At 46.7% G+C, this 24133-nt stretch overlaps 1 protein-coding gene across 4 annotated transcripts in view; it reads right to left on the bottom strand.

Annotated features, from left to right (window-relative positions):
* The window catches only part of Ano10 (anoctamin 10), a 114037-nt gene that overhangs the window by 21544 nt on the left and 68360 nt on the right, over positions 1-24133 (bottom strand). For all 4 annotated transcript variants that reach the window (XM_052186915.1, XM_052186913.1, XM_052186914.1 and 1 more), the window contains exon 12: positions 3586-3702. In XM_052186915.1, the coding sequence (XP_052042875.1) occupies positions 3586-3702 (117 nt within the window). The remainder of the gene's footprint in view (positions 1-3585; positions 3703-24133) is intronic.

The raw sequence follows: 24133 nt of genomic DNA, 5'->3' as shown, positions 1-24133 counted from the left end.
CTGTGAATTCCCAGTTCTCACAACCGTCATTTCTTTATTGGATCAAAACATGCCTTTCACTTGAGAAACTTTAGGTTTTAGAAGTCTTAGCTTTCTAGAATGATACACTAGGCAGTGTAGAGCCTCCACACACCCTGTCTCAAACATTTCATTCTGAGCTAGGTGCTTTTGCACTCTCATTCTCTGTTGTGAAATCTTACATGTTCTGGTAAAAATGTTGTGTTTCTCATACATTCGAGGACACAGAGGTAGAAAAAGGGAGATACTGGAGAAATGGTTAAAATGGATTTAACATCAGAAAACCAAGACATTCATTCTTCCGGCGCTGGGGAAGGAAGCCAGGGCACCTCCCCCCACACCAGCCATTCTTAGCAGGCTCTCTACCCCTGAGCGCTGTTCCAGAAGGACAGGCAGAGCTGGCAAGGGCTGAGCACCACCCTTGGGGCAACAGTCCTGAACTGATTTGGGCCCTTGCCTTGTTCTTTGAGCTGATTTCAGTGGCTGCCATCTTTCTGGGAGGCTCTAGGCCTCCCCCCCTGCTCCCTGGCTCCGCCCCTGCTCTCTGGCTCCGCCCCTGCTCCCTGGCTCCGCCCCTGCTCCCTGGCTCACATAGATGTCTGGATTTAACAGCCAGGCTGCCTGGAGTAGCTAGCTAAGTGGCTACTGACTGTTCTGGGATGTGTACTAGACTCCAGCTACCAAATGGTTCTTGGATAGTCCTTTCTATTTTTAATTAGATCTTTAAAAAAGACTGGATACCAAGTAAGCCAATTTATAAAGAAGCACAGGCATCCGCCCAAGTTCTTCCTGAAAGTCTCAACTGAGCTGAGTAATTTCAAACCTCTTTGCAGAGCAAATGAGTCCACTTGCCCGATTTTCTTATACAGTCTGGTTTGCCTGTGTGCTTAGGAATGCCAGTTTCCCACTGAGGGATGAACTCTGCTTCTAGCACTCTCCTTCCAAGTTCACTGCAGAACAGTTTGTCCCTGGGAGCTTCAACAGAGGGTACGAAGCGCCTGCAGCTGGCCAGACCCAGGCCTCCAAGTCAGGATTTTTGGAATGCTGGTTAAAAGGCCGACCCCATTCAGAGTGCACACCTATGTCCTGACAGGCTTGGAGGCCGAGGCTGCATAGCCTTGGAGGAGGAGGAGGAGGAGGAGGAGGAGGAAGAGGAGGAGGAGGAGGAGGAGGGCAACAAGAGGCTTTAACCTGTGACCAGAAGCCTCTTTGTGGCAAAGGGCAGAGCAGGGAGTTGAGATCACAGTTAGTTAAGACAGAGGGTGAAGCACCAGGCTAAAGGTGGCAGAGAACACAAGCTCTAGGAAAGGCACTCACCAACAGAAGTGTTGGGAGGCACAAGCAGGGTAACTGGACATTTCAGGACATCCCCTTCACCCGCACTGCAGAAGGCTAACTGCGCGGGAAGAAAAGCTGAGCCTCTCCATGTCTGTCCCTGCATATCTGACAGGCAGCAAGCTTCCCCAAGACTGCACACCTTTTCTATTTTCAAGTGTGCTGGGGGGGTGCGTGTGTGTATGGACATGTGTGGGTCTGGCTGTGTGGGTACATGCAGAGGCCCAAAGTCACTGTTGGGAATTACCCTCTGTCTCATTCACTGAGGCAGACACTGACAGTCAGACCTGTGCTCCCCTCTGCAGTCCACCCTGCTGGGCAGACACTGACAGTCACACCTGTGCTCCCCTCTGCAGTCCACCCCGCTGGGCAGACACTGACAGTCAGACCTGTGCTCCCCTCTGCAGTCCACCCCGCTGGGCAGACACTGACAGTCAGACCTGTGCTCCCCTCTGCAGTCCACCCCGCTGGGCAGACACTGACAGTCAGACCTGTGCTCCCCTCTGCAGTCCACCCTGCTGGGCAGACACTGACAGTCAGACCTGTGCTCCCCTCTGCAGTCCACCCCGCTGGGCAGACACTGACAGTCAGACCTGTGCTCCCCTCTGCAGTCCACCCCGCTGGGCAGACACTGACAGTCAGACCTGTGCTCCCCTCTGCAGTCCACCCCGCTGGGCAGACACTGACAGTCAGACCTGTGCTCCCCTCTGCAGTCCACCCCGCTGGGCAGACACTGACAGTCAGACCTGTGCTCCCCTCTGCAGTCCACCCCGCTGGCTGGCCTGCTCTGCGGATGGAACCCACTCTGCTCTCTGAGGCTGGAACTGCAGGCCCGCTGCCATGTGGGTTCTGGAGTCTGACCTCTGGTCCTCATGCTTGAACTACTGAGCCATCCCTAGCCTGAGACAGAATTTTCTAATTCCAGGAGACTTTAAAAATACTCTTCATACAGATTACCCATGCTATTTTAACAAGTTACCATCTAAAGACTTTATGTTCTAATTTTTCTGTAAATGAAAAATTTCCAATAATATTTAAAACTGATTATTTTGCATGAAAGAAAGCATTATTTTATATAAAACTTATATCCTGCCTCCTTATCTTTTTGGGGGGATTTCATTGTGCTATAGTTCTGGCTACCCCAGAACTTCCTAAAGCTCACAGACACTGACCTGCCATGGAGTCCAGTTTCCTGCTGCTCTAACCATCACCGTATGGATTTAAGCATGTAACCCTCTACGTCTGCAGGTATGGCATGTCTACCCCTTTCAGTATGTGACTGTCCTAGTTTTCTAGAACTAAGACCTCTGCGGGAGGGCTGTTTGATTCACTGTAGAGCACTAGGGGCTTGACCAAGGTTGAGGTACAGGTAAAACCACACAGGACTCATTTCTCTAGCAAACCCCAAAACTGAGTCTTGCTGCCTACCATGGTACAATGAGCCCAGCTGACTGGAGACCAGGTTCTCTTGTCTCTTCTTCTGGGTTGAACCCCCACATCTGGCCAAGGGGGAGGGCCCCCTGTAACACTGCCCTGAAAGCCTTTCTCAGAGGGTCAGGTAGGGTGGATTCGTCTCATGTTTCCCTGTCCAGTTCCCTAAGTACTATGTGGTGCAGGAGGTATTAGACCTGAAGTCGGTCCCCAAGAAGACACTACCAAGTCCACAGCCTCCATTGCCTCGCTGCACATGGAGGTAGCCGCTCTGAGCATGTGGAAACTCACTGTCTTCTGGCTGTGCTCCTCAAAGGCAGAAAATCACCAGTGGTGAATCCCACCGAGGGTAAGCGCTCCCCCATTCTCTCCCATCCCTTCCCCCCAACACCCCCTCTTCTCTTTCATCTGGTACAAGGAAACAATTTTCACAGAACTCTTTAAGGCTCTGCCCGCAGGTTTTCAGTCTCTCTGTAAGATACTATTTGGAATCCTATTCACTGTCTTCTCCTCCCCAGTGCTTCTATATAGGGCGTGGTTAGAAAATGGTGGGGACAGCGCTGCACAGAGTCTTAGAAACCTGTATTTATCATTTCCCATTGTTTGGCTATTTCTACTTGATTAGTCTCCCTCTCGGTGACATTATAAATCTGGGTTGGGCTATCCCATCCTCCACCAGAATCCTCTCTATTTAATGCTCTGTTTAGCAATGACAAGTCAATGCTAAAGGAAACACTAGTGACTTGGCTCCTGTGCTAAAGGAATATCATCCAACAGTGTCTCTAGGTGCATAACTCTTACCTGTTGCTTCAGTGCCTCCAAAGATTCAAATTCCAGTCTGGCCAGTTTCTGCTGGATATGCCGTGGTTTATCAGGAATGGCAAAGGCAAGTATGAACTTCAAAGCCAAGAGTGCGTGCTGCAAAGACAAAGACCTCATGTTGAGACTTTTATCTGCCAGCTGCCACTGGAGAAGTTAGATCCTAAAGGATGTTGGACTCTTTCTGTTAACCTTAGGGACTACTGAGTTAGTGGCCTCTGACACATCACAGACTAGTCAGGCCAGGAGTTTACATTGGCCAACTCTGGCGTGGACTATCAAAACCATTACTGGCTTATTTTGTTTTACTATTTGAAATAAGTTCTTGTCACAAACTGATACCATGTGCACTCTTGGTGCTTTGTAGAAAAGTCAAGCTTGTTCCAAAGTCTTCCACAAAATGTTTGACCTGGGCATTGACGAGCAATTAGCCTGGTGCCCAGCATTCTTTATTGTACAGAGCCATATTTGGGTGTCATGCCACATGGTAGGAACTTGACATTGGCCAAGGGCAAGGGCTTCGGGCAGGAATCTGAGTTAGGGCATAGTAGGGAAGTAGGTTACAGCAGGAATTTTTATCCTAGGGTGGAGTGCTAAGAGTGTTCCCCCCAGGTCTACGAATTCCTGAATTAAGCAGGTGACCCACCCAGCTGCCTGAGCAGTAGAGCCAAGGACCACCAGAAGACTTCCCGGAACTCAGCCCTGGAGTCTGGGAGGAGGGGCTTGCCCAAACTGTTAAATGGTCTGACCCCCATTAAAGTTGGGGGCCTTGATCGGTAAACTATTGTCCTGGCCTCGTTCTTTTCGCCCCTTCCCATTCATCCCTCAGCTTCTGTTCCAGGAAAACAGTTCATAGTAGCTGCAGGCAGCCACAGAATACAACACTTTATCTTCTCCGTCCTCTGCCCACTACCACCCACTGCACAGCTGGAGTCACAGCCAGCATAAACCGAAGATTCTCTACACCCACGGAGTGTCTGGTGTGGCTTCTTTCAAGACACGATCATTGTTAAACACTGACTGAACCTGAAACTGCTCTCTCCACATACAGCAGTTAACTGTGTTAGTGCCTCATAATTTGACCTGAGATTTACAATCAGGAAGAAAGCATTGCTTCTATTGAAATCATAGAGGCATAGCCCCACCCAAACCCAGGATTGTCTGGGGTCTTATGAAGAGGTTCATACCCTCGGATATCTGAACCCCAAAGAGTAAAGCACGGGGCAGGAGAGAATGAATGACGGAGGACATCAGAAGGTAGGAATCTTTAAAGGTTAAAAAACATTAGAAGGTGCTAAGGAAGCCAAAGAGAGAGACAGCTTAAGTTACACTACTGTTGGCAGGAATAAAGATGGATGGAGTAAAATAAAATTAATTTTTTAGAGGAGAAATAAACAATACCTCCTGGGAAAAGGGTGGAGGGCACAGGAGTGTGGAGGGTGGGAGGGCACAGAAGTCAGCATTGTGCTGGAGTTGAGCATATTGTAACCAGAAGACCTAGAAATTAGCAGCTTCCAGGCAGGCTCATTAACTGTGATCTGAAGTGACCAGATCTGGAGTACACAGTGGCCTTGACCTTGGAATCACTGGCAGATGCTTAGGCAGACAGAAGCTAAAACAGCCCTGCTCAGATGTTCTCATGTGCTATAGATGAGTCAAGGGCCTGGATATCACCTACAAAGGATAAACTAGCAACGAGAAGGACCTGAGCTGTACCACTGTCCTATGGTGACAAGGATAAGATAACCTCATCCGGCGGGAGAGATGGCTCAGTGGGTAAGAGCACCAGTGCCAACTGCTCTTCCAAGGTCCTGAGTTCAATTCCCAGCTCCCACATGGTGGCTCACAACCATCCTTAAAGAGATCTGACAACCTCTTCCGGTGTCTGAAGACAGCTACCGTGTACTTGCATATAATAAATAAATCTTTAAAAAAGGAAAAGATAACCTCATCCTTAAGTGTTACATGAGAAATAAACTAGTGCATGAAAGGACCCTTCTGCGGTTTGCTGCTGGCGCCACCCACCGCTACCCATCCCTCACCTGACAAACCTGTACCCTTGTTTGTGCCCCCTGGAGTCTTGGCAGAAATGGGTTTAAGTAACAAAACAAAACAGAGTTCCTCTGAGGCCTTGCTTCCCACCGGTACAGAGCATCTGGAAGGGACATCAGCCTGCCCCCATCTTTAGCCTGTTCAGCACACATGCCTTTTGTAAGGGACAAATTTTACATTAAAAAAGGATTATGCTCTGCCAAGCACCTGGCCTTACCTGACCAAGTAAACAACTTTTGGCTCAGAGAACCTGGAAACCAGAATGAAGCAGCTCTGGAATGTGAAAACATGGCTGACACTGCTTAGCTAACAGCCTCCAGCCCCACCTCCTCACCTAGTCTGTCAGCGATTCCCAGCAGCAGCACCACAGAGACTGTCTTGTCTAATGAAAGGAAAAGCTGATAGGAACAGGACACACATTTAAGAAAAAAATATACTCAAAATGAAGGGTGAGCCGGGCGTGGTGGCGAACGCCTGTAATCCCAGCACTTGGGAGGCAGAGGCAGGCGGATTTCTGTGTTCGAGGCCAGCCTGGTCTACTGAGTGAGTCAGGGCTACACAGAGAAACCCTGTCTCAAAAAAACCACACACACAAAAAAAAGAAGGGTGGACGAAGTCTTCCATGGAAAGAAGGCACTTTGGAAGGAAAAAATGACATGCCATGACTGTCATTTTTCATCAGCAAAATCCCTTGTTCTTAAGTTTGGTGCTTTGTTTTTAGAGACAAGGTTTGATTATGCAGCCAGACTGGCTTCAAGATCATGATCCTCCTGCTGCATCCCGAATCCCAGGGGTTGTGGTGACTGCACCACAGCAGACTCCAACAATACTTCTTAAAAGAAAAACTGACAAAATTATATAATAAACAAAGGAAATAGAAAAGAAAAAGTGTGTGAGGGGAACAAGTGGAAAATCTAAAACTAATATACAAAGCATCTGTTCAACATGGCAGCTTGCATGGAGCCATGGATATGGGGTGGGGGTGGGGGGGTGGTGAAGAGCAGAAAGACAATGACAGCAGGAAAGCAGCTCTGAGTTCAACCCCTCTGGGGCAGTGATCTAGGCAGATCTGGCTAGCAGGTGGCGCTGGTCACTGCGGGATGGGCGCCCTCGGAGCCTCCAGCGAGGCATACAGGGAGTGAAGCCACTTTATTTTGTGAAACCTAGAACATTCTGGTGTGCTTTCCCAGCAGCCTGTGCCCAGCCCCTTGGCTTCTGAAACAAAGTGCAGCAAAACATTTCCTGCAACAGCAAATTGGAACTGAATTCCTGGGATCTTGAGAAGGGAAGCTGACTCCTACAGGTCTAGCTATGTGTGCAGCAGCCTCAATACAACACAAGAAACTTCTCAGAAAAATAAAAACCCTCTGATCACTAGAAAATGTACTGGACAAATAAATGCTCATTTATAAAAACAACTGATGGGAAAGAGCTTCAAAACAGCACTAGCAGCAACAAGAAACGTGTCACTTTTTCTTTACCCACTGGTAATGTTTTGTAGTTATTTTTATATTTTAAATTCTTTAGATTTATTTTATATGTACAGATGTTTTTGCTTGCATTAGTGTATGTGTACCATAAAGGGCCTGTACCCCCTGAGGTCAGAAGTGGGCACCAGATGCCCTGAAACCAGGATTTACAGATAGTTGTGAGCCACCATGTGGGTGCTCAGAACTGAATGAACCCAGATCCTCTGCAAGAGCAGCAAGAGCTCTCAACTGCTGGGCTGTCTCTCTAGCCCTTGCTTTTATCTTTTAAATTCTACTCCTATGTCCCCCTCCATCCAAACTCCAGAACTCACTCCCTGCTGATGCTCCTGTAAGTTACCAAATAAACTCTCAGGTTCATCTAAAGACATGGGTGCAACCGCTGGTGTCCCATCTCCAGTGAGAGAAAAGGCATTTGCTCACTCCTCCCCAGGGAAAGCAGGGGCAGGGGAAGAAGGGCAGATGGGCAGAGGGGGGTTAGGGGGTAGGAGGCAGTGGGCAGAAGGAGCAAGAGACAGAGGGCAGGGCAGCTCCTGTGACCCAACGCACAGCTCTTTGCTCCTGACACACCAAACAGGCACAGGCAGAGACAGGGACTCCCTGCCATCTCAAGTGGTCTGGGCCTCTGCACAGCTATTTGGACTATTTCTGACAAGAAGCCAGTTTCGAGTGAGGAGATGGGCACAAAGGTTAGCAGAATGTTGAAATAAAGGCGTCCCAGGAGAAGAGCGTGCAGAATATGTTAGGAGAGCCAACAGTCAGCTGCAGAGCAGACAGTGAAACATCAGAAGCCCTCTCCTGCTCTCTCCATCCCACGGCTCATCCAGCAACAGTGTGGATGGGGGATTCCAGTCAGAATAAAGGAGAGAAGAGGCTTGAAAGGGTCAGCTCAGGAACTTTGCAAAGGTCATGGAACCCTTGCCCCTCCCAGAGGGAGAGGCTATGTCTTAGTCAGGGTTTCTATTCCTGCACAAACATCATGACCAAGAAGCAAGTTGGGGAGGAAAGGGTTTATTGAGCTTACACTTCCACATTGCAGTTCATCACTAAAGGAAGTCAGGACTGGAACTCAAGCAGGTCAGGAAGCAGGAGCTAATGCAGAAGCCATGGAGGGATGTTTCTTACTGGCTTGCTTACCCTGGCTTGCTCAGCCTGCTCTCTTATAAAACCTAAGAGCACCAGCCCAAAGGTGGAACCACCCACAAGGGGCCCTCCCCACTTGATCACTAATTGAGAAAATGCCCCACAGCTGGATCTCATGGAGGCCCTTCCCCAACTGAAGCTCCTTTCTCTGTGATAACTCCAGCCTGTGTCAAGTTGACACACAAAACTAGCCAGTACAGGCTACATTACATTCCTCTGACCACAGGGAGGTCCCTGTGGCTAGGGGAGGCCCAGAGATATTCCGAGACCGTTGGCCACCTACCTCATCCTCTAATAACCAATTAGTTTAAAGGTAACACTGTTCTGCCAATCACATTGTGCCTAATGGCGACTGCCCTGAGGACTGTATAAAGGGCCGCTGTGGGGGCTGCACAAGGTCATTCTCTCCCCATGTGCAAGGCGACCCCAGCATGCTGGATTAAATAAAATTCCTCTTGCTTTTGCATCGATTCCTGTCTCCATGTTGTTCACCCAGGGGGTCTCCATAAGTTAAGGCTCCACAAGTCTCAGAGGCTAACTAAAAGGTCCTGGAACCCAGAGCATCCCATCTATCTCATCCCCAGGGGGGATGAGAAAGTTGTTCAAGGCTTTGGCAGAGCTGTGCTAGCTCAGAGCTCTTCCCTAGCAGGATAACTGTGAAGCTACTGTCTGCCCAGACTCACACCTCAGGCTCAAAGCAGCTTCCAGGCCAGCTGTTGGACATGGGTTCCACTGTGTGTTTTCGTCTGGTCATCTGACAGGTTGAAAGGCATCAAGCAGCACCGGTAACTGCTCTGGGACACTATGCAAGGGCTGCTGTCAAAGCAAGCATGACGACCATGCCTTGTGCTGGCTCACTGGATAGACCTCATTTACTTTTAATTGAATCACACATGAAACATATATTTGTAACACATAAAATATTGGTCACAGGGTGCTGGGCTGCTGCTGGGCCCCACGAGTGAGCAGCCCCACAGCAGGGAAGGAGACAAAGGCCGGCTCTTTGCCTTACTCAGAATGCTGTTAAAGTCTGGATTCTGTGTGTCCCGCAAAGCCATGGGCTGAAGGCTCTCCCCAGTCCGTGGCATTACTGGGAGGTGATGGACTCCTAGGAAGAGAGGTGAGCAGACCTCCACACACCTGCTGCCATGATGGGCAACACTGTCCTGTAGAAGCAGGGCCATTTGACCATGGACAAGATCTCTGAAACTGATTCAGAATAAACCTTTCGTCTTACAGGTATTTTGCTACACTGACAAAAAGCTGAGTAGCATACAGCGTGAGGAGGAGTTGTTTCAGGAGACTGGGCTGATGGATTTTGCAGGAAGCGGGTGTAGGATGGCCCAGCCCTACCTTTAAACCTATACGGCTTCCATTAAAGGATGCACAGTCATAGTGAGCACCAGACACTGGATGCTAAGGAAGTCTTGGCATTGTGATGGGAGGGTTCCCTTCTGTGGGTGTCAGCGGGGGCCGCAGTCTTAGCCCTTGTGGCAGGCTTTGTTCACAGGTGGTGACACCTCTGTATCCCGGGATGATTCTGTGACTGACTGACTCCTATTTTAACTTCTTTCTAATTTTTGTTTTTCTTTCTCATTTACAAGATATAACCACAAAGCCTATTTGTCTAACAAATCTGTTGGGAATAACTTGTCACACCAAACCTCCTGTGCACGGATGGGGCAGCACACAGCATTTCTTCTCCTTGTTTCTGAGTAGTATGGACCAGAATATACTTTCAAGGCCTGTCTGTCCTATGACTCCCTTTACTCCCAGGACATGACACAGAGCCTAAAAGCTCAGGGGACTATGCGGAGAGAGGCAGAGGTAGCAAACTTTCACATAAAGCACATCTTCATGTCTGCTGCTCTGCAGGAACACAGTGTTGCCCGAGATGAAGGCTCCCGAAGGCTCCTCACTTCAAGCGGACAGTGACCACTGACCACAGGAGAGCACAGGCTGGGGTACCACAGCACCTGCGCTCAAACACTCCCACAAGACACTGCGAATCCATGAATCTTTTCCTCATGAGTCTGTCATTTCGGCATGGCATTTGGTAAGATACGGATGTGGTCATCTGTGAGGTCACCGTGCTAACTGTCTCAGCAAATCCAGCCCCTGCCTACCTTCACTTCAGTTTGGGCCTCAGGACGTTAGTAACAACAGTTTGCCTGTCATCTGTCTTTCTGAAGAAAAACAGTATTGAAATGAATGCTTGTGTCCTTCAGTCGCAACCTAACATCAGGCCATGTCTGTTTACAAACAATCACAGATGACAGGCCAGGGACGCAGAGCAGTATACCTGCTCAGCATGCTCGACACCCTGGATTCGACCCCAAGTGCTCCAGGAAGAGATGAAAAACCTTCTTCTGAATTTTTGTATGGGGAAGTACATGTGTGAGCTTGCTTGTGTGTGTATGTGTGTGTGTGTTTGTGTGTGTGTACATATGTATATGTATACGTGTGTACATGCACATGTGTGTGCTCACGTGTGTTTGTGTGTGTGCATGTATGTGCTCCTGTGTGTGCACATGTGAATGATGACCTCAGTGTCCTCCTCAGTCTCTGTCCACCTTTCCTTTTTGAAGCTGTATAGCTCACTGGCCTGGAGCTTGCCAAGGAGGTGAGCTGGCTGACTAGGCGGCCTCAAGGCCCTCCCATCTCCACCTCCCATTGCTGGTGTTAAATGTACACACCTGGCGTTTCCACATGTGCTACAGGGTTTGATTCAGATCCTTATGCTTACAAGGCAAGCACTTTACTGAGTGCCTCCTAAGCCCACCCTGTAAAATCTCAGTCTAACAGTGGGCATGTGCCTCACAGATATTTATTCATTTTTTTGTATCCCATACTGATCTTAGGTCCTGCCATGAGAGTGAGAAAAGGCTTATACTCCCGGCAGCACACGGGGCCTGTGAGCTCTCCTCTGTCTTCTGGGCACTGCTGCTCTTAGGAAAGCTCGAGGAACAGGGGAGCTAACTCATGGCACATGAACAGGGGAAAGCAAAGGGCTGTGCTTCACTTTTAAAAACCACTTAAATACCTGCTATACGCTGAAGTAATTAATTTCTTTAAATAGAAATGGATGTGCATCACTTTGCCTGCTCTTCAGATACCTTAGCTGGCTCTCTCCCTGGCAACCTGGGACTCAGCAGGTGTAGAAAAGCCACCCACACCTGCAGAGTCATTAGTAGAAAAGGAAAAGGACACTATAAAAATAGACCCACAGATGCTGGGGTTTGTAATTAACGGCAATCTCTACCACACTTCTGAATGTCATCTTTTAGATAAAGCATGGATATTTTAAGGCTCCAAAAGTTTTATAGCACATAGAGGTTTACCTTGAAGATGCTAGATGTCTGCTCACTGTAAACATTTCTGCTCACAGCCACAAAGACGTGTACAAGGATGTGCCCAGATGCAAAAGAGTGGAAACCATGCTGCACTAAGATGGAAATGTACCATACAGGGAAGCGACAAGCCAGATTTACAGATGTGTTTTTACAGATGTTACAGGTGCTGTGCACATGATAAACTTGATACTGAGTGAAGCACGAGCCACTCAGAGCCCCATGCTTTGACCGTAGATACCCAACCTTCCCTAGAAAGAAAGGACTCACACTGCATGCACTCATGAAGGTGCCCACACAGGAAGAAGGAATGAATGAAAACCGGGCAAAGATGCCTGCACTGTGGATAGAGGAGCAGGGCCAGCAGGGTCAGCATACCTGAGGTGGTGGTGGTCTACCGGGAGTACAAAAGGCATTCTTGTGAATGAAACAGAAGAACCAAGGCTTTCTAGTGTTTGTTACTTGTAAGTGCTGCTCAGAGCTGTTTATAACATGCCATGATGAAGCACAAAATAGAATGTCACCGCTCTGTAAGCTCGACATGTGTTGGCAGCATCATTAATTCAATTTGTGGATGGCATTTAGTGGGAACTAGGGTAAACTGAAGAAAGAGAAACCAGCTAATGTGGAATCTAATGAGGGTACGGCTTTGATCACACTGAAGTAATTCAGACAGGAAGGGAGAGAATGGTGACTTAGAGAATTGAGCTCAACACAAAGATTAAGAGCACATGTCTGAGTTAATTCAGATAAGCTCTCTTGCTGCAGGAGTGTGTACGTGTCTAACTGTGGGACAGATGTATGTTTCTCCATGTTCATCACATGTCAGCAGTATGTGTGTTTCACCATAAAATAGATATATATTTCCTGTGAGCCACAAGATCATCACACTCTTCAAGGAGCTCAGTGCCAGGAATTAGGCAGACAGCCTTATGGGTTCAGGGGTAACATCTGAAAGGCTGGCAGCCGCAGTGCGGAGCCAGGCTCTGGTGTCTACATGGTGTCTCTGGATCAAGACCTGCTCAGCCAGCATGGGTCCCCAGTTCCTACTCCAGAGAAAGTTTTGTGGCCTTGAATGAATGAATCATTAATGATTCTTGGTCGCTTGTCACTGAGAAGGCACACCCGGGAGGATGAAGCGCATCCACTGCTCTGAGCTTGCTACCTACACCAGGAGGTAACCAGTCCGACGCCATCTCTGCCCCTCGTTACTTCTTTCAGATTGAAACCCCCTATTCTGACCATGCAGTCCTCACCTGGAGATCTCTTACAATGGAGACTATTACTAGAACTCCACAGATGTGGCTCCTGAAAGCAATTGAAATACACTGTAGGCCACCTGATGTGTACCTCAGGAACACAAAGCTGGTTTTACAAGAAAAAGTTAATGTCATACTACACACTGTTCTCCAGAGACAAATGACCTATTATATCCATATATGCAGAAGAGTTTTGACAAGGAATACTCACTCATTACTCACAAACCCTCAGCAAACTACAAACAGAAGGAAATATCTTCAACTTAAAGAGCACTTCTAGTTCCAGGGATATAGCTTAGTGTCAGGGCAAAGATGAGAAGCTACTGGAGCTGGGGAAATGACTCAGTAGAGAAAGTAATTACTGTGAAGACATGTTAAGGTCCCCAGTACCCATGGCAATGCCTGTCTGTGACTCCAACACCTGAGGTGCAGGATAGAGCCTGGGATTGCTGACTGACCCCAAGTCAGCTACAACAGTGAGCTACCAGTTCTGTGAGAGACCCTGCCTCAAAGACCAAGATGGATAATGAAGGAGAAAGAGTTCTTTGTGTTGATTTTTTGCCTCCACATTCACACACACAAGAGGGTGAACCCACAGACATGCATGCACATACACAAGAAGATATACCTATAGACACACATGCACACACACAGGAGGGTACACCCACAGACACACATGCACACACACAGGAGGGTACACCCACAGACACACATCCACACACGGGAGGATGTACCCACAGACACATGCACAGGAAAGTATATACACAAATACATACAAAATATATACCAATACATACAAACCACCATCAACAATAACAAAAACTCCATAGCTTAGTATCATATATAAATGGCAAAATACGCACAGCTTTTCCTTGAAAGCCAGGAACAAAGCACCAACATTCCACTAGGAGTTCTAGCCAGCGCAGCCAGTCAAGCAAAGGAAAGCTCTAGAGATCTGCAGATGGTGAGGCTGTGTGCGTAAGAGATCTGAGCTTCACCCCACAGAGGTCACACTACTATTGTTGACAGGCAGAGCCAGCAGGTGGGAATACAGAGTGAACACAAAAATAAAATCTGCCAAACAATTAAAATAGAAAATCAATATATCCTCATCTATGAGAAAGACTGGTGAATTTAATACAAATACTAGAGAAAAAACTATAAAGCCAAGGAACCGGCTGGGCGGCCTGGCCGCTTGAGCAAGCGCCCCGGAGCCCACTGGGGACGGGAGCATTGGCTCCTGAAAGTTGTCTCTCTCTCGAATGCATACTCTCTCCTTTTCTTCATACATGTACAGATACACAACCATGATAAAATAAAATCTATAAAATACTGCTGTGGAGGCGAGAGAGCCCTGTGGAAAAAGGCACACAATTTTTTTGGATTTAAAGATTTGGTATTGTTAAACGTCAATCATCTCCAAATGGAAATACTGAGCCAATGAAGTCCTAAAAGTATTTGAGGTAAAAGTAGACTTATTAATTCTAAAACTCATATGAGAATCTGGACTAGAAAAACCATCGGAAAAAAATTAGTGTGTGGGAGTGGGGGAGGGGGAACAAATGTGGATAATAATAATAGTTCCCATTCTAAGGGATGTACCTACTGTAACCACACACTTCAAATTAAACCGTAGTTTATATATAGCAGCTTTATTTATGAATACCAAAACTAAAAACCATGGAAAGAAAGCCTTTCACATAGGTGAAGGGTTAAATAAACCACACTACATCTTTATTGCCTCAGAGAGAAGAAGAAAAGAGTCAATAAAGCACAAAAGTCACAAAGTCCTAACAGCTGCTGATGGACAAAGGAGCAAAGGCTGCCCTGCCTGGTTCCAGCACTGTAGCTACACTCATGTCAGGGGCAGTAACCAGACGGGTGCCATGAAGGACGGGTAACAGTAACCAGACAGGTAACTGAAGGACAGGTAAGGTAACATGAAGGCACCTGGAGGCAGGAGGAAGGGCAGTGTGAATGGTGAGCCACAGAGGGCTGTACAAGCTTCCTGGAGCTATGGTCATGGTGAAATGTAACATTCTGAATCTGCCAAAATCTAGGGAACACACACAAATGCGCGCGTGCGCGTACACACACACACACACACACACACACACACAACTCTAACATAAACTGGACCTTCCTTAGCTGATAATAACCTGCCAGTGGGTTCCCTGTTGAAGCAGACACCATGTATGTAAGACACAAACAACGGGGCAACTGTGTGAGGGAGAACATGTAGTGACTCTACCTTTTCTATACTTACTTTTGCAAAAATGAGTTTGCTCTTAAAAATGAAGGTTAATTGACTTAAATTATTCTGTAAGTCAAGACTGGAGAATTTAAGGTTTCATCTCTAAATACACATACTCTGATTACAAAATAATTTCCATTAAGCATTTTTAGAAGAAAGTACAAATGCCTTTGCTTACATAATGCCACTGGGATGACCTGCTAGTAGTCAAAAACAAAACAAAACAAAACAAAACAAAACAAAAGCAAAACAAAAACAAAAATGAAAACACCAGCTTTTTCCCAGTAGGAAACCTATTTGCAGAAACATCAATATCAGGTTTAACCACCAGCAAAACTGCATCCAATTAAAAAGGACATTAGGTATAAATACTTTTCTCCCTTACTTTCCCAAAATATCTTGTATTTTGAGGCAAGGATAAAGTTTCAAAAAATTAAAATTCTATGGATAGCAAAGAAAATATTGTTTCCAAATCTCAATTTCTCTACACTTGAGCTGAATCCTCATCATTCCTTCACTGCCAGGGCCAAGTGGTTCAGGGCCTTCAAGTGCACATAACAGCACAGTCTGCTCTGAGACTAAGTTTCCTGACATTCCCATGTTGATAAAAGCACAAAATCCTATAGCTGGTCACCCTGTTCTGGCTGGTAAGGACATGCCTGTGGCAGCTGAAGACGGAAACACAATGCCCACCACTGTACTGAAACTCAGGCCCTATGGAGGCTGTTGTGACCTGCCCTGGGCCACACTTCCCTGCCCATGAAGCTGCCCACTCTGCTTGACACCACTGGGTCGGTCTCCTCTCATCACACACCTCTACTCCCCCTTTGGCAGCAGCAGCCTTGATTTTTTTATGTAGAGAGCAAACATTTTGGGAGGAGAACACGGTGCCCCTTCCATCTCTTCCCACCTCCCTGCAGCTGGACCTGTCTCCTCTTCCCTTCCATAACCTTGAGGTTTAGTATGCCTACTTGTGTTTCATCCATCATCTTCTTAGCATTCTCCTATTATCCTATTATCCTGTCCCTGAGAAAGACACCACCACGCATAAGTCATTGGTAGGGCTTCACTCTGTCAGTCCCCAGGCCATGCGCCACTCCCTAAATCTTCTCACCCAGACACAGTATAGAAAGGCTTATAAGAAAACCAAGGCAGACTCTTCAAACATGAGCACCCAGGTCATTGCACCCAAAAAGGCTGAAGATAACAAGTCGCTGCTCGGCATGCAGATGCAGGCAGATTCAGGAACACACCGAGTAACTGACGAGGACTTGTGTCAGCTGAGGGCACACATGGCAGTGAGACACAGACTGCACACCAGGGTGGGAAGCTCATTTTAAGGTCAAGTATTCCCTTATATCTTACTTGACAATCCACTCTCACAGTGACCCAGGTGGGATGGAAACCCATGTTTACAGGATTCAAAATTACAAAGACTGAAAAGGACGGAAGCATATCTCTTCTACAGAACTGTATAAACACAAGAGGAGCTATCTATTATGTACCCCCAAAAGACACAAACTATTGATACATATGGCAGAGTTCAGAATGCAAATGCATCTTGCTAAGTGAATTAAAAGTCAAACTCCCCATCAGGGTTTGGAAAGCACAGAGACTGGTCTGCTGTACCACACTGTGTTTTCCTTCTCCACCCTAGAGAGACATCTGTCAGCTAATGCTCCCACATATGCATATACAACCTGAGGCATCTGAGTAGGTAGGAGAACCGGCTTGGTGTACAAGGTAATACTAAGATAGCTGTAGTAGCTATAGAGGCCACCGGTCTGTAAACAAGTGGACCCCAGCAACAGTCTAAATCAAAGGGAAGCAACAGTCTGAAGGTCAATACCAGCTCCATCTCTCTCCACCCAGCAGACTCTAGCTTAGAGGACTCAGAAACCTCCTGTCTGGCTCCTGTGGACTTCATCATATTGAATTCAAAAGTAAAGGTACTCAAGAGAAAACCCCATAGAACAACTGCCAGTGGCATAAGACCCTGCCACAGCATGCTCCTGCCAGCCTCTGGGTGCCACTGTGTCCTGGGGACGGCCCTGCTTCTCCTAGACCACGCTGGCTGTGGCCCACTCATGTTTGTTGCACTTAATTATCGGAGCAGGGAACCAACTTCCTCAGGCCAGGAACACGGTTTGCTTCTTAGTGTCCTCCTGAGGTTGGCCTGTCTTTCCCTCCTTTGCATCATATCAGGTAAAGTCTTCAGTACTCATAGGGTGTAACAACATCACTTCTGCACACGAGAAATCAAAATAACATTGTGTATCTCTAAGTCACTAGTTATACATGCTCAGTAGTGCATTTTAACACAGAGCACGCACATTCTGCATACGGAGTGGATAGCACAATGTTGAGTTAAACTTGATCTGACATTTGGCAAAGGCTGGGGACGTTTAATAGCTCATCAGGCATCCAAACACATTCATTCTGTCTCTGCTGTCTGTCTGTCTGTCTGTCTGTCTGTTCCTCCTTACACACACACACACACACACACACACACACACACACACACACACACACGATTAAATTATCTAAAAGCAAAGCCAAGGACCCAGGAGAGGCTGCCATAGTCTCTGCTGCACAGAAATAGCTGACTGGCTTCTTCACACTTGTCTACAGCCCTTGACATTAGATATCATTATATAAATCGAAGTTTCTATCCAAAGAATGACATAATGCATATTTGAGCTTATGCTTCTAAAGGTGAATTGTATGTTTCATTTTACTAAACAAACAAAGATGGAGCTGGAGAGATGGCTCAATGGTTAAGAGTGGCTTGCTGCTCTTAGCAGAGGACCTGGGTTCTATTCTCAGAATCCACATAGAGGCTCAAGCTCCAGGGACTTGACTCCATCTTAGTACTCACATGTGTCACACGCACTCACACAGACACACAGACACACACACACACACACAGACAGACTCAGATACACAGACACACACACAGACATACAGACTCAGATACACAGACACACACAAACACAGACAAACACACATAGACACACACACACACACACACACAGACAAACACACACAGACATACAGACTCAGATACACACACACAGACAAACACAGACACAGACACAGACATACAGACTCAGATACACAGACACACAGACACACACACAGACTCAGATACACAGACACACAGACACACACACACCCAGACTCAGATACACACACACACACACACACAGACAAACACACACAGAGACACACACTAAAAAAGTAAATACATAAAGTGGGGCAATGGTAACGCATGCCTTTGATCCCAGCACTTAGGAGGCAGAGGCAGGTGGATTTCTGAGCTTGAGGCCAGCCTGGTCTACAGAGTGAGCTCCAGGACAGCCAGGGCTACACAGAGAAAGCCTAGGTGCTGACCACCCAGCAGGGAACACAGTGGACACAGGACACAGTTCCCACAGGAGCCATGAGCATACCAGTGCCATCTGCTAAGGGAGAAAGGGGGGGCCAGTTTCTAAAAAAATGTGGGTTATGGGGATGTAATCCAATCAACAGGACGCCAGGGTTGAAGACAGAGACTGCTTATTAAATTTGTCTCTTGCGAGATTCCAGCTTTGGTCATGTTTAAGAGCAATTTAATTACATCTTCTCTTATAAACTAATAACAACAAGCCTGCTGCTTCCTGAGCACCAGGACCCTGACAGTAGTCAGCACAAGGTGTGGACAGCAAGAGCCCAGCAAGATGAGCCACTTTCAAAGACATCTCTTTCTCTGGCTTCTCTGTGGCCCAGTGTGATTGCCTGGGTGACTCTACCCAAAGTCAATGAGTCCTGTGCAACCAGCACTGACCTTCTACTCTCTCAGTGAGGCAGTGACCACAGTTTTGTAGTGCTCTAGTGATCTCAGGCAGCTTTTGTCCAGCTGTTATGGCCTTGTACTGCTGTTTGTGCAGTGAAGGGAGGTGCCATGCTGCTAGAAATATATTCCCTTGTGACTGTCCATGCTGGTACGGCCTAGGGCAATGCCCAACACTTGGCCTGCTTTCTAACTGTGCCACAGGCAAGGCAGATTGAAAACAGGTTGCGGAGATGGCTCAGTGGGTAAAATAAGGCTTGCTCTGAAAGCATAGAGACCCTAGTTCAAATCCCCAGCACCTATGCAAACTCAGGCCCGCCATCTACATGTGTGCTGTAACAGCAGAGACAGATTGTTCTGAGCCTTGATGCCTTCTAGCTGGGCTCCTGGTTCAGTGAGAAACATGTGGATAAATTATACATATACATACAATAAAATAAAGCAATTTCTAAAGATTAAAATAACACCAAAAGCAAGCAGGCCAGCATTTCTGCTGCTCATAATAAGTCAGTCAGAGCTCCCCACATAACTGTTAGGGAGCAGATTGCCAGTCAACTGTACAGCTGTGTTTTGTGTGTTTACACCCACTATAGCACTGAGGTGTGTACTTCAGGCTGACCACCGAGAAAGACACATGAGCCAGAGTTCCCACCCTACGATGTGGAGAGCAGACTCTAGCAGAGGGCTTCAGCAACTTTCTAGACGCAGCACAGTTAACCAGGATGGAATACACAGGCCATAGGAAACTGGTTCCCTTTCTTTGAGCTAGAGAACAGTATACTACAAAACTGTCTTTTCTTGGTGACAAAAGAAAAGGCTGGCTCACTGGGGTACAGTGTAACAGCCTTCTAATTGAGATTGCTAACCCTAACTTGGAATCTGCATTTTCTCACTGTTAGCAGTCTGGACTTGAAGAGCAACATGGAGACCACAGGGAGAGAAGAAAAATCTCACAATAAAGTGACAACTGCCTCCCTTGCAAAGGACTGGTCCTCAACTGACTGGGTCTTTGGTGGTAATCATCGGAGAGGAAGAACACCTTCAGGGTGGCCCAGTTCTGGCTAATCGCCACTGCTTCTTTCAGGTGGTTGGCTGGCTGTAGGCGCATTCGCTGACACTACCAAAGTTTTTCCTCTCCTGTTTTTAAAAGTATTTCCCAACCACAAGGATACTGCAGCAAATGAGAAAAAGACTAACCATTCAGGAAAAAAAAAAAAAGGAAAAATGGCCACTCAGCCTGACAGGAAAAAGTCCGTTCTTTTTGCAGGTCAGGAAGAATCTAAATGGGCATCCTGCCATGCCGGTCTCTGCTGGGCATCATGGAACAATAGCCGCTTCCCTGCCTTAGCAGCTGGCACATTTTCTGTACTACTGAAGCCAGGGCACAGGATGACCACTTTCAGGTTAGATCCAGCTCAAACCATCTGAGACATGTGTCTTAAGTATGTGATGTCTTCAGCCACAGGGATTTGCCTAAAGGTGAGGTAACACATGTTGGTAGCAACCAACTGTGATTTAACTGGACTGATGGCCCACTCAACAGGATGGAAATCACCTGGTACTAGAAGCCTAGCATCTTCCTGGAGCTGGTGTGGCCAAGACTCTTAGAAGAGAACCTACTACTATCACTTTGCTGGACCAACATATTTTTTATTCTAAGACAGGGTTTCTCTGTGTAGCTCTGGTTATCCTGGAACTCACTCTGTAGACAAGACTGGCTTTGAACTCAGAGATCAGTACTCCTCAGAGTGCTGAGACTGAAGGTGTTTACCTCCACTGCCCAGCTGCTAAACCAACAGAATTTCTAAGTACACTCTACATCTTGTTCTTATAGCACAAGATAAGGATAGCTATCATCTCCAATCAAAGAACAGCAAGTGGAGACAACCTCAGAAAACCACAAGTGGACACAATACAGAGATCAACAGATCAACATGGGAGTTCAGCCTTGGTCAAGGAAGAAATAAAGAAAGAAATCAAAGACTTTCTAGAATTTAATGAAAATGAAGGCACAACATACCCAAATTTATGGGACACAATGAAAGCAGTGCCAAGAGGAAAACTCATATCTGAGTACCTCCAAAAAGAAACTGGAAAGAACATACATTAGCAGCTTAACGGCACACCTGAAAGCCCTGGAACAAAAAGAAGCTAATTCACCCAAGAGGAGTAGAAGACAAGAAATCATCAAACTCAGGACTGAAATCAATGAAGTAGAAACAAAGAGAACCGTACAAAGAATCAACAAATCCAGAAGCTGGTTCTTTGAGAAAATCAACAAGACAGATAAACCCTTAGCCAGACTGACCAAAGGGCACAGAGAAAGTATCCAAATTAACAAAATTAGAAATGAAAAGGGGGCTATAACAACAGAAACTGAGGAAATTTTAAAAAATCATCAGATCCTACTACAAAAGTCTATACTCAACACAACTGGAAAATCTGAAGGAAATGGACAATTTCCTAGACAGATACCAAATATAAAAAATTAAATCAAGATCAAATGGATCATCTAAACAGTCCCATAACCCCTAAAGAAATAGAAGTGGTCACTGAAAGTCTTCCAGCCAAAAAAGCACAGGACCAGATGGTTTTAGTGAAGAATTCTATCAGACCTTCAAAGAAGACCTAATACCAATACTCTTCAAACTATTCCACAAAATAGAAACAGAAGGAACCTACCCAACGCATTCTATGAAACCACAATTACGCTGATACCAAAACCACACAAAGATCCAACAAAGAAAGAGAACTTCAGACCAATTTCCCTTATGAATATCGATGGAAAAATACTCAATAAAATTCTTGCAGACCCAATCCAAGAACACATCAAAACGACCATTCACCACAATCAAGTAGGCTTCATCCCAGGGATACAGGGATGGTTCAATATATGGAAATCCATCAATGCAATCCACTACATAAACTCAAAGAAAAAAACCACATGGTCATTTCATTAGATGCTGAAAAAGCATTTGACAAAATTCAGCATCCTTTCATGCTAAAAGTCTTGGAAAGAACAGAAATTCAAGGCCCATACCTAAACATAGTAAAAGCAATATACAGCAAACCGGTAGCCAACATCAAACTAAATGGAGAGAATCTTGAAGCAATACCACTAAAATCAGGGACTATACAAGGTTGCCCTCTCTCCATATCTTTTCAATATAGTACTTGAAGTTCTAGCTAGAGCAATTAGACAACATAAGGAGGTCAAAGAGATACAAATTGGAAAGGAAGAAGTCAAATTATAACTATTTGCATATGATATGATAGAATACTTAAATGACCCCCCCCCAAAAAAAAAAACTCCACCAGAGAACTCCTACAGCTGATAAACAACTGCAGCAAAGTGACTGGTTATAAAATCAACTCAAGCAAATCAGTAGCCTTCCTATACTCAAAGGATAAGGAAGCTGAGAAAGAAATTACGGAAATGACACCCTTCACAATAGCCACAAATACAAAGTATCTTGGTGCGACTCCTATATTTTCACAAGGCTCGAAGTGTGGCAGCCTCATTCTACATGGGAGCTGGGGAAGGCATGAAGGGCTGGCCCACCACTGGACAACAGGAAGATGACAAGAGCTTTCCCCTGTCCCTTACAAGGAAGTTGCTAGGCATGCTGGCCATAGGAGGTTTCCAATGCCCCTGCAAAAGGCCAACCTACCTCTCCAAACTCAATCGATGAAAGGAAAACATACAGTGAAAAAGGTGGCCTCCCCGAGAGGGAGAGCATCTGTGCAGTGCCAGGAGGAGAGACATGCTCTACATGTCCCAGGAAGAAAAAAACGAGGAGGAGGAGGAGGAGGGAGAAGGTAGAGGAAGACGAAGAGGATGAGGAAGAGGAAGAGGAAGAGAGGGAAGGTAGAAGAAGAGGATGAGGAAGAGGAAGAGGAAGAGAACTCATGCAGCTTCACAGGAAGGTTAGGTGGGGAACAGACACCATGCCTGCAGGACTCCAGCCCCTTGGTGCAGCACAGCTGCGGCCAGCTATTCCTGCTCCTGCACCTTCCAGTCTGGCTGTCTGGACTATATGGCATTATGTAAGTGGTGTCTGCTAATGCCATTCCTGACTTTGAATCCCTGTTCTTACCCATCCCCAGGGAGGAGGAAGGGAAAACGGTCAACACACAAATCATGATATTTGGAAACATACAGTGGTTTTCTATCTTGTACTCATTGCTATGTACCGTTTAATCCTTGCTACATGTAAGACCTGTGCATGTAGCGTATATCCCTGCACATACACAGCAACACATGCAGACACAGTGGGTCCTCATTCACCATCAAACTATGCAACAGTCTGGATGTTGGGGAAAATTCCCAGACCTGACCTCTGTCTAGAGTTAGAGGCTGACCTGGAGCAGAGGTGTGAGCAGGGCCCAGCTCTGTCCTCCATAGACTCTTGATTCCCCTAGACCCCCCCCTGGCCTGAGAAGGAGCTAGCCTGGCTGGCCTTTGTTCTTCGTATGTTGTGTCTTCATACTAATGACACGAAGAGTAGAGGGAACTCAGCAAGTACTTACCATGGGACCACTATGCCACAGCCATAGGCATTATGGGTTCAGGATTCAGAAATCAGAACAACAGGGCTCCCTCTAGTGGAACATACCAACATATACCACTACCCATCTCCTCCCAGGCCCACCACTCTGTGTATTGAAAGGGACTAGCTCTGACTTTTGGTGCTGGTCTGGTTGTTTCTTCCTGGGAAATCAAGCACTATAGAAGCCTCTCCTCTAACATCCATCCCCACAGCCAAGGAGAGATGGGCAGAGTCGGCAAACCTGCTTCCTTTAAGAGCCATGGAAATCTCACCCAGCAAGGACAGAATATAGGACTAGAGACAGACCTAGGCCAGCCAGTGAGTGACCCAGGGGTCTGGAGGAGGAGAAGGACAGACTGAAGGCAAAGGAGAAGTGAGCCCCAAGCCTGAGTAAGAAATTAACTTCCTCATGTGTGTGAAGCTGCACTCGGGAAACAGCAGTAATTAGATTCAAGCAGCTTTAGCCAAGCTCAGCCTGGGATTCTGGGCAGCCTGGACTGCCCTACCAGTAAGGAGCCATTCAGATCTTACAGCATCCAGTCACCGTCCTGTCAAAACTGTGTCTGCTCAAATGATTCTGTGGCTCACTCAGAAGGACTGTGT

The sequence above is a fragment of the Apodemus sylvaticus genome, chromosome 7 (genome assembly GCF_947179515.1).
Source record: "Apodemus sylvaticus chromosome 7, mApoSyl1.1, whole genome shotgun sequence".
Lineage (NCBI taxonomy): Eukaryota > Metazoa > Chordata > Mammalia > Rodentia > Muridae > Apodemus > Apodemus sylvaticus.
This window is presented reverse-complemented; position numbering and strand designations above follow the sequence as displayed.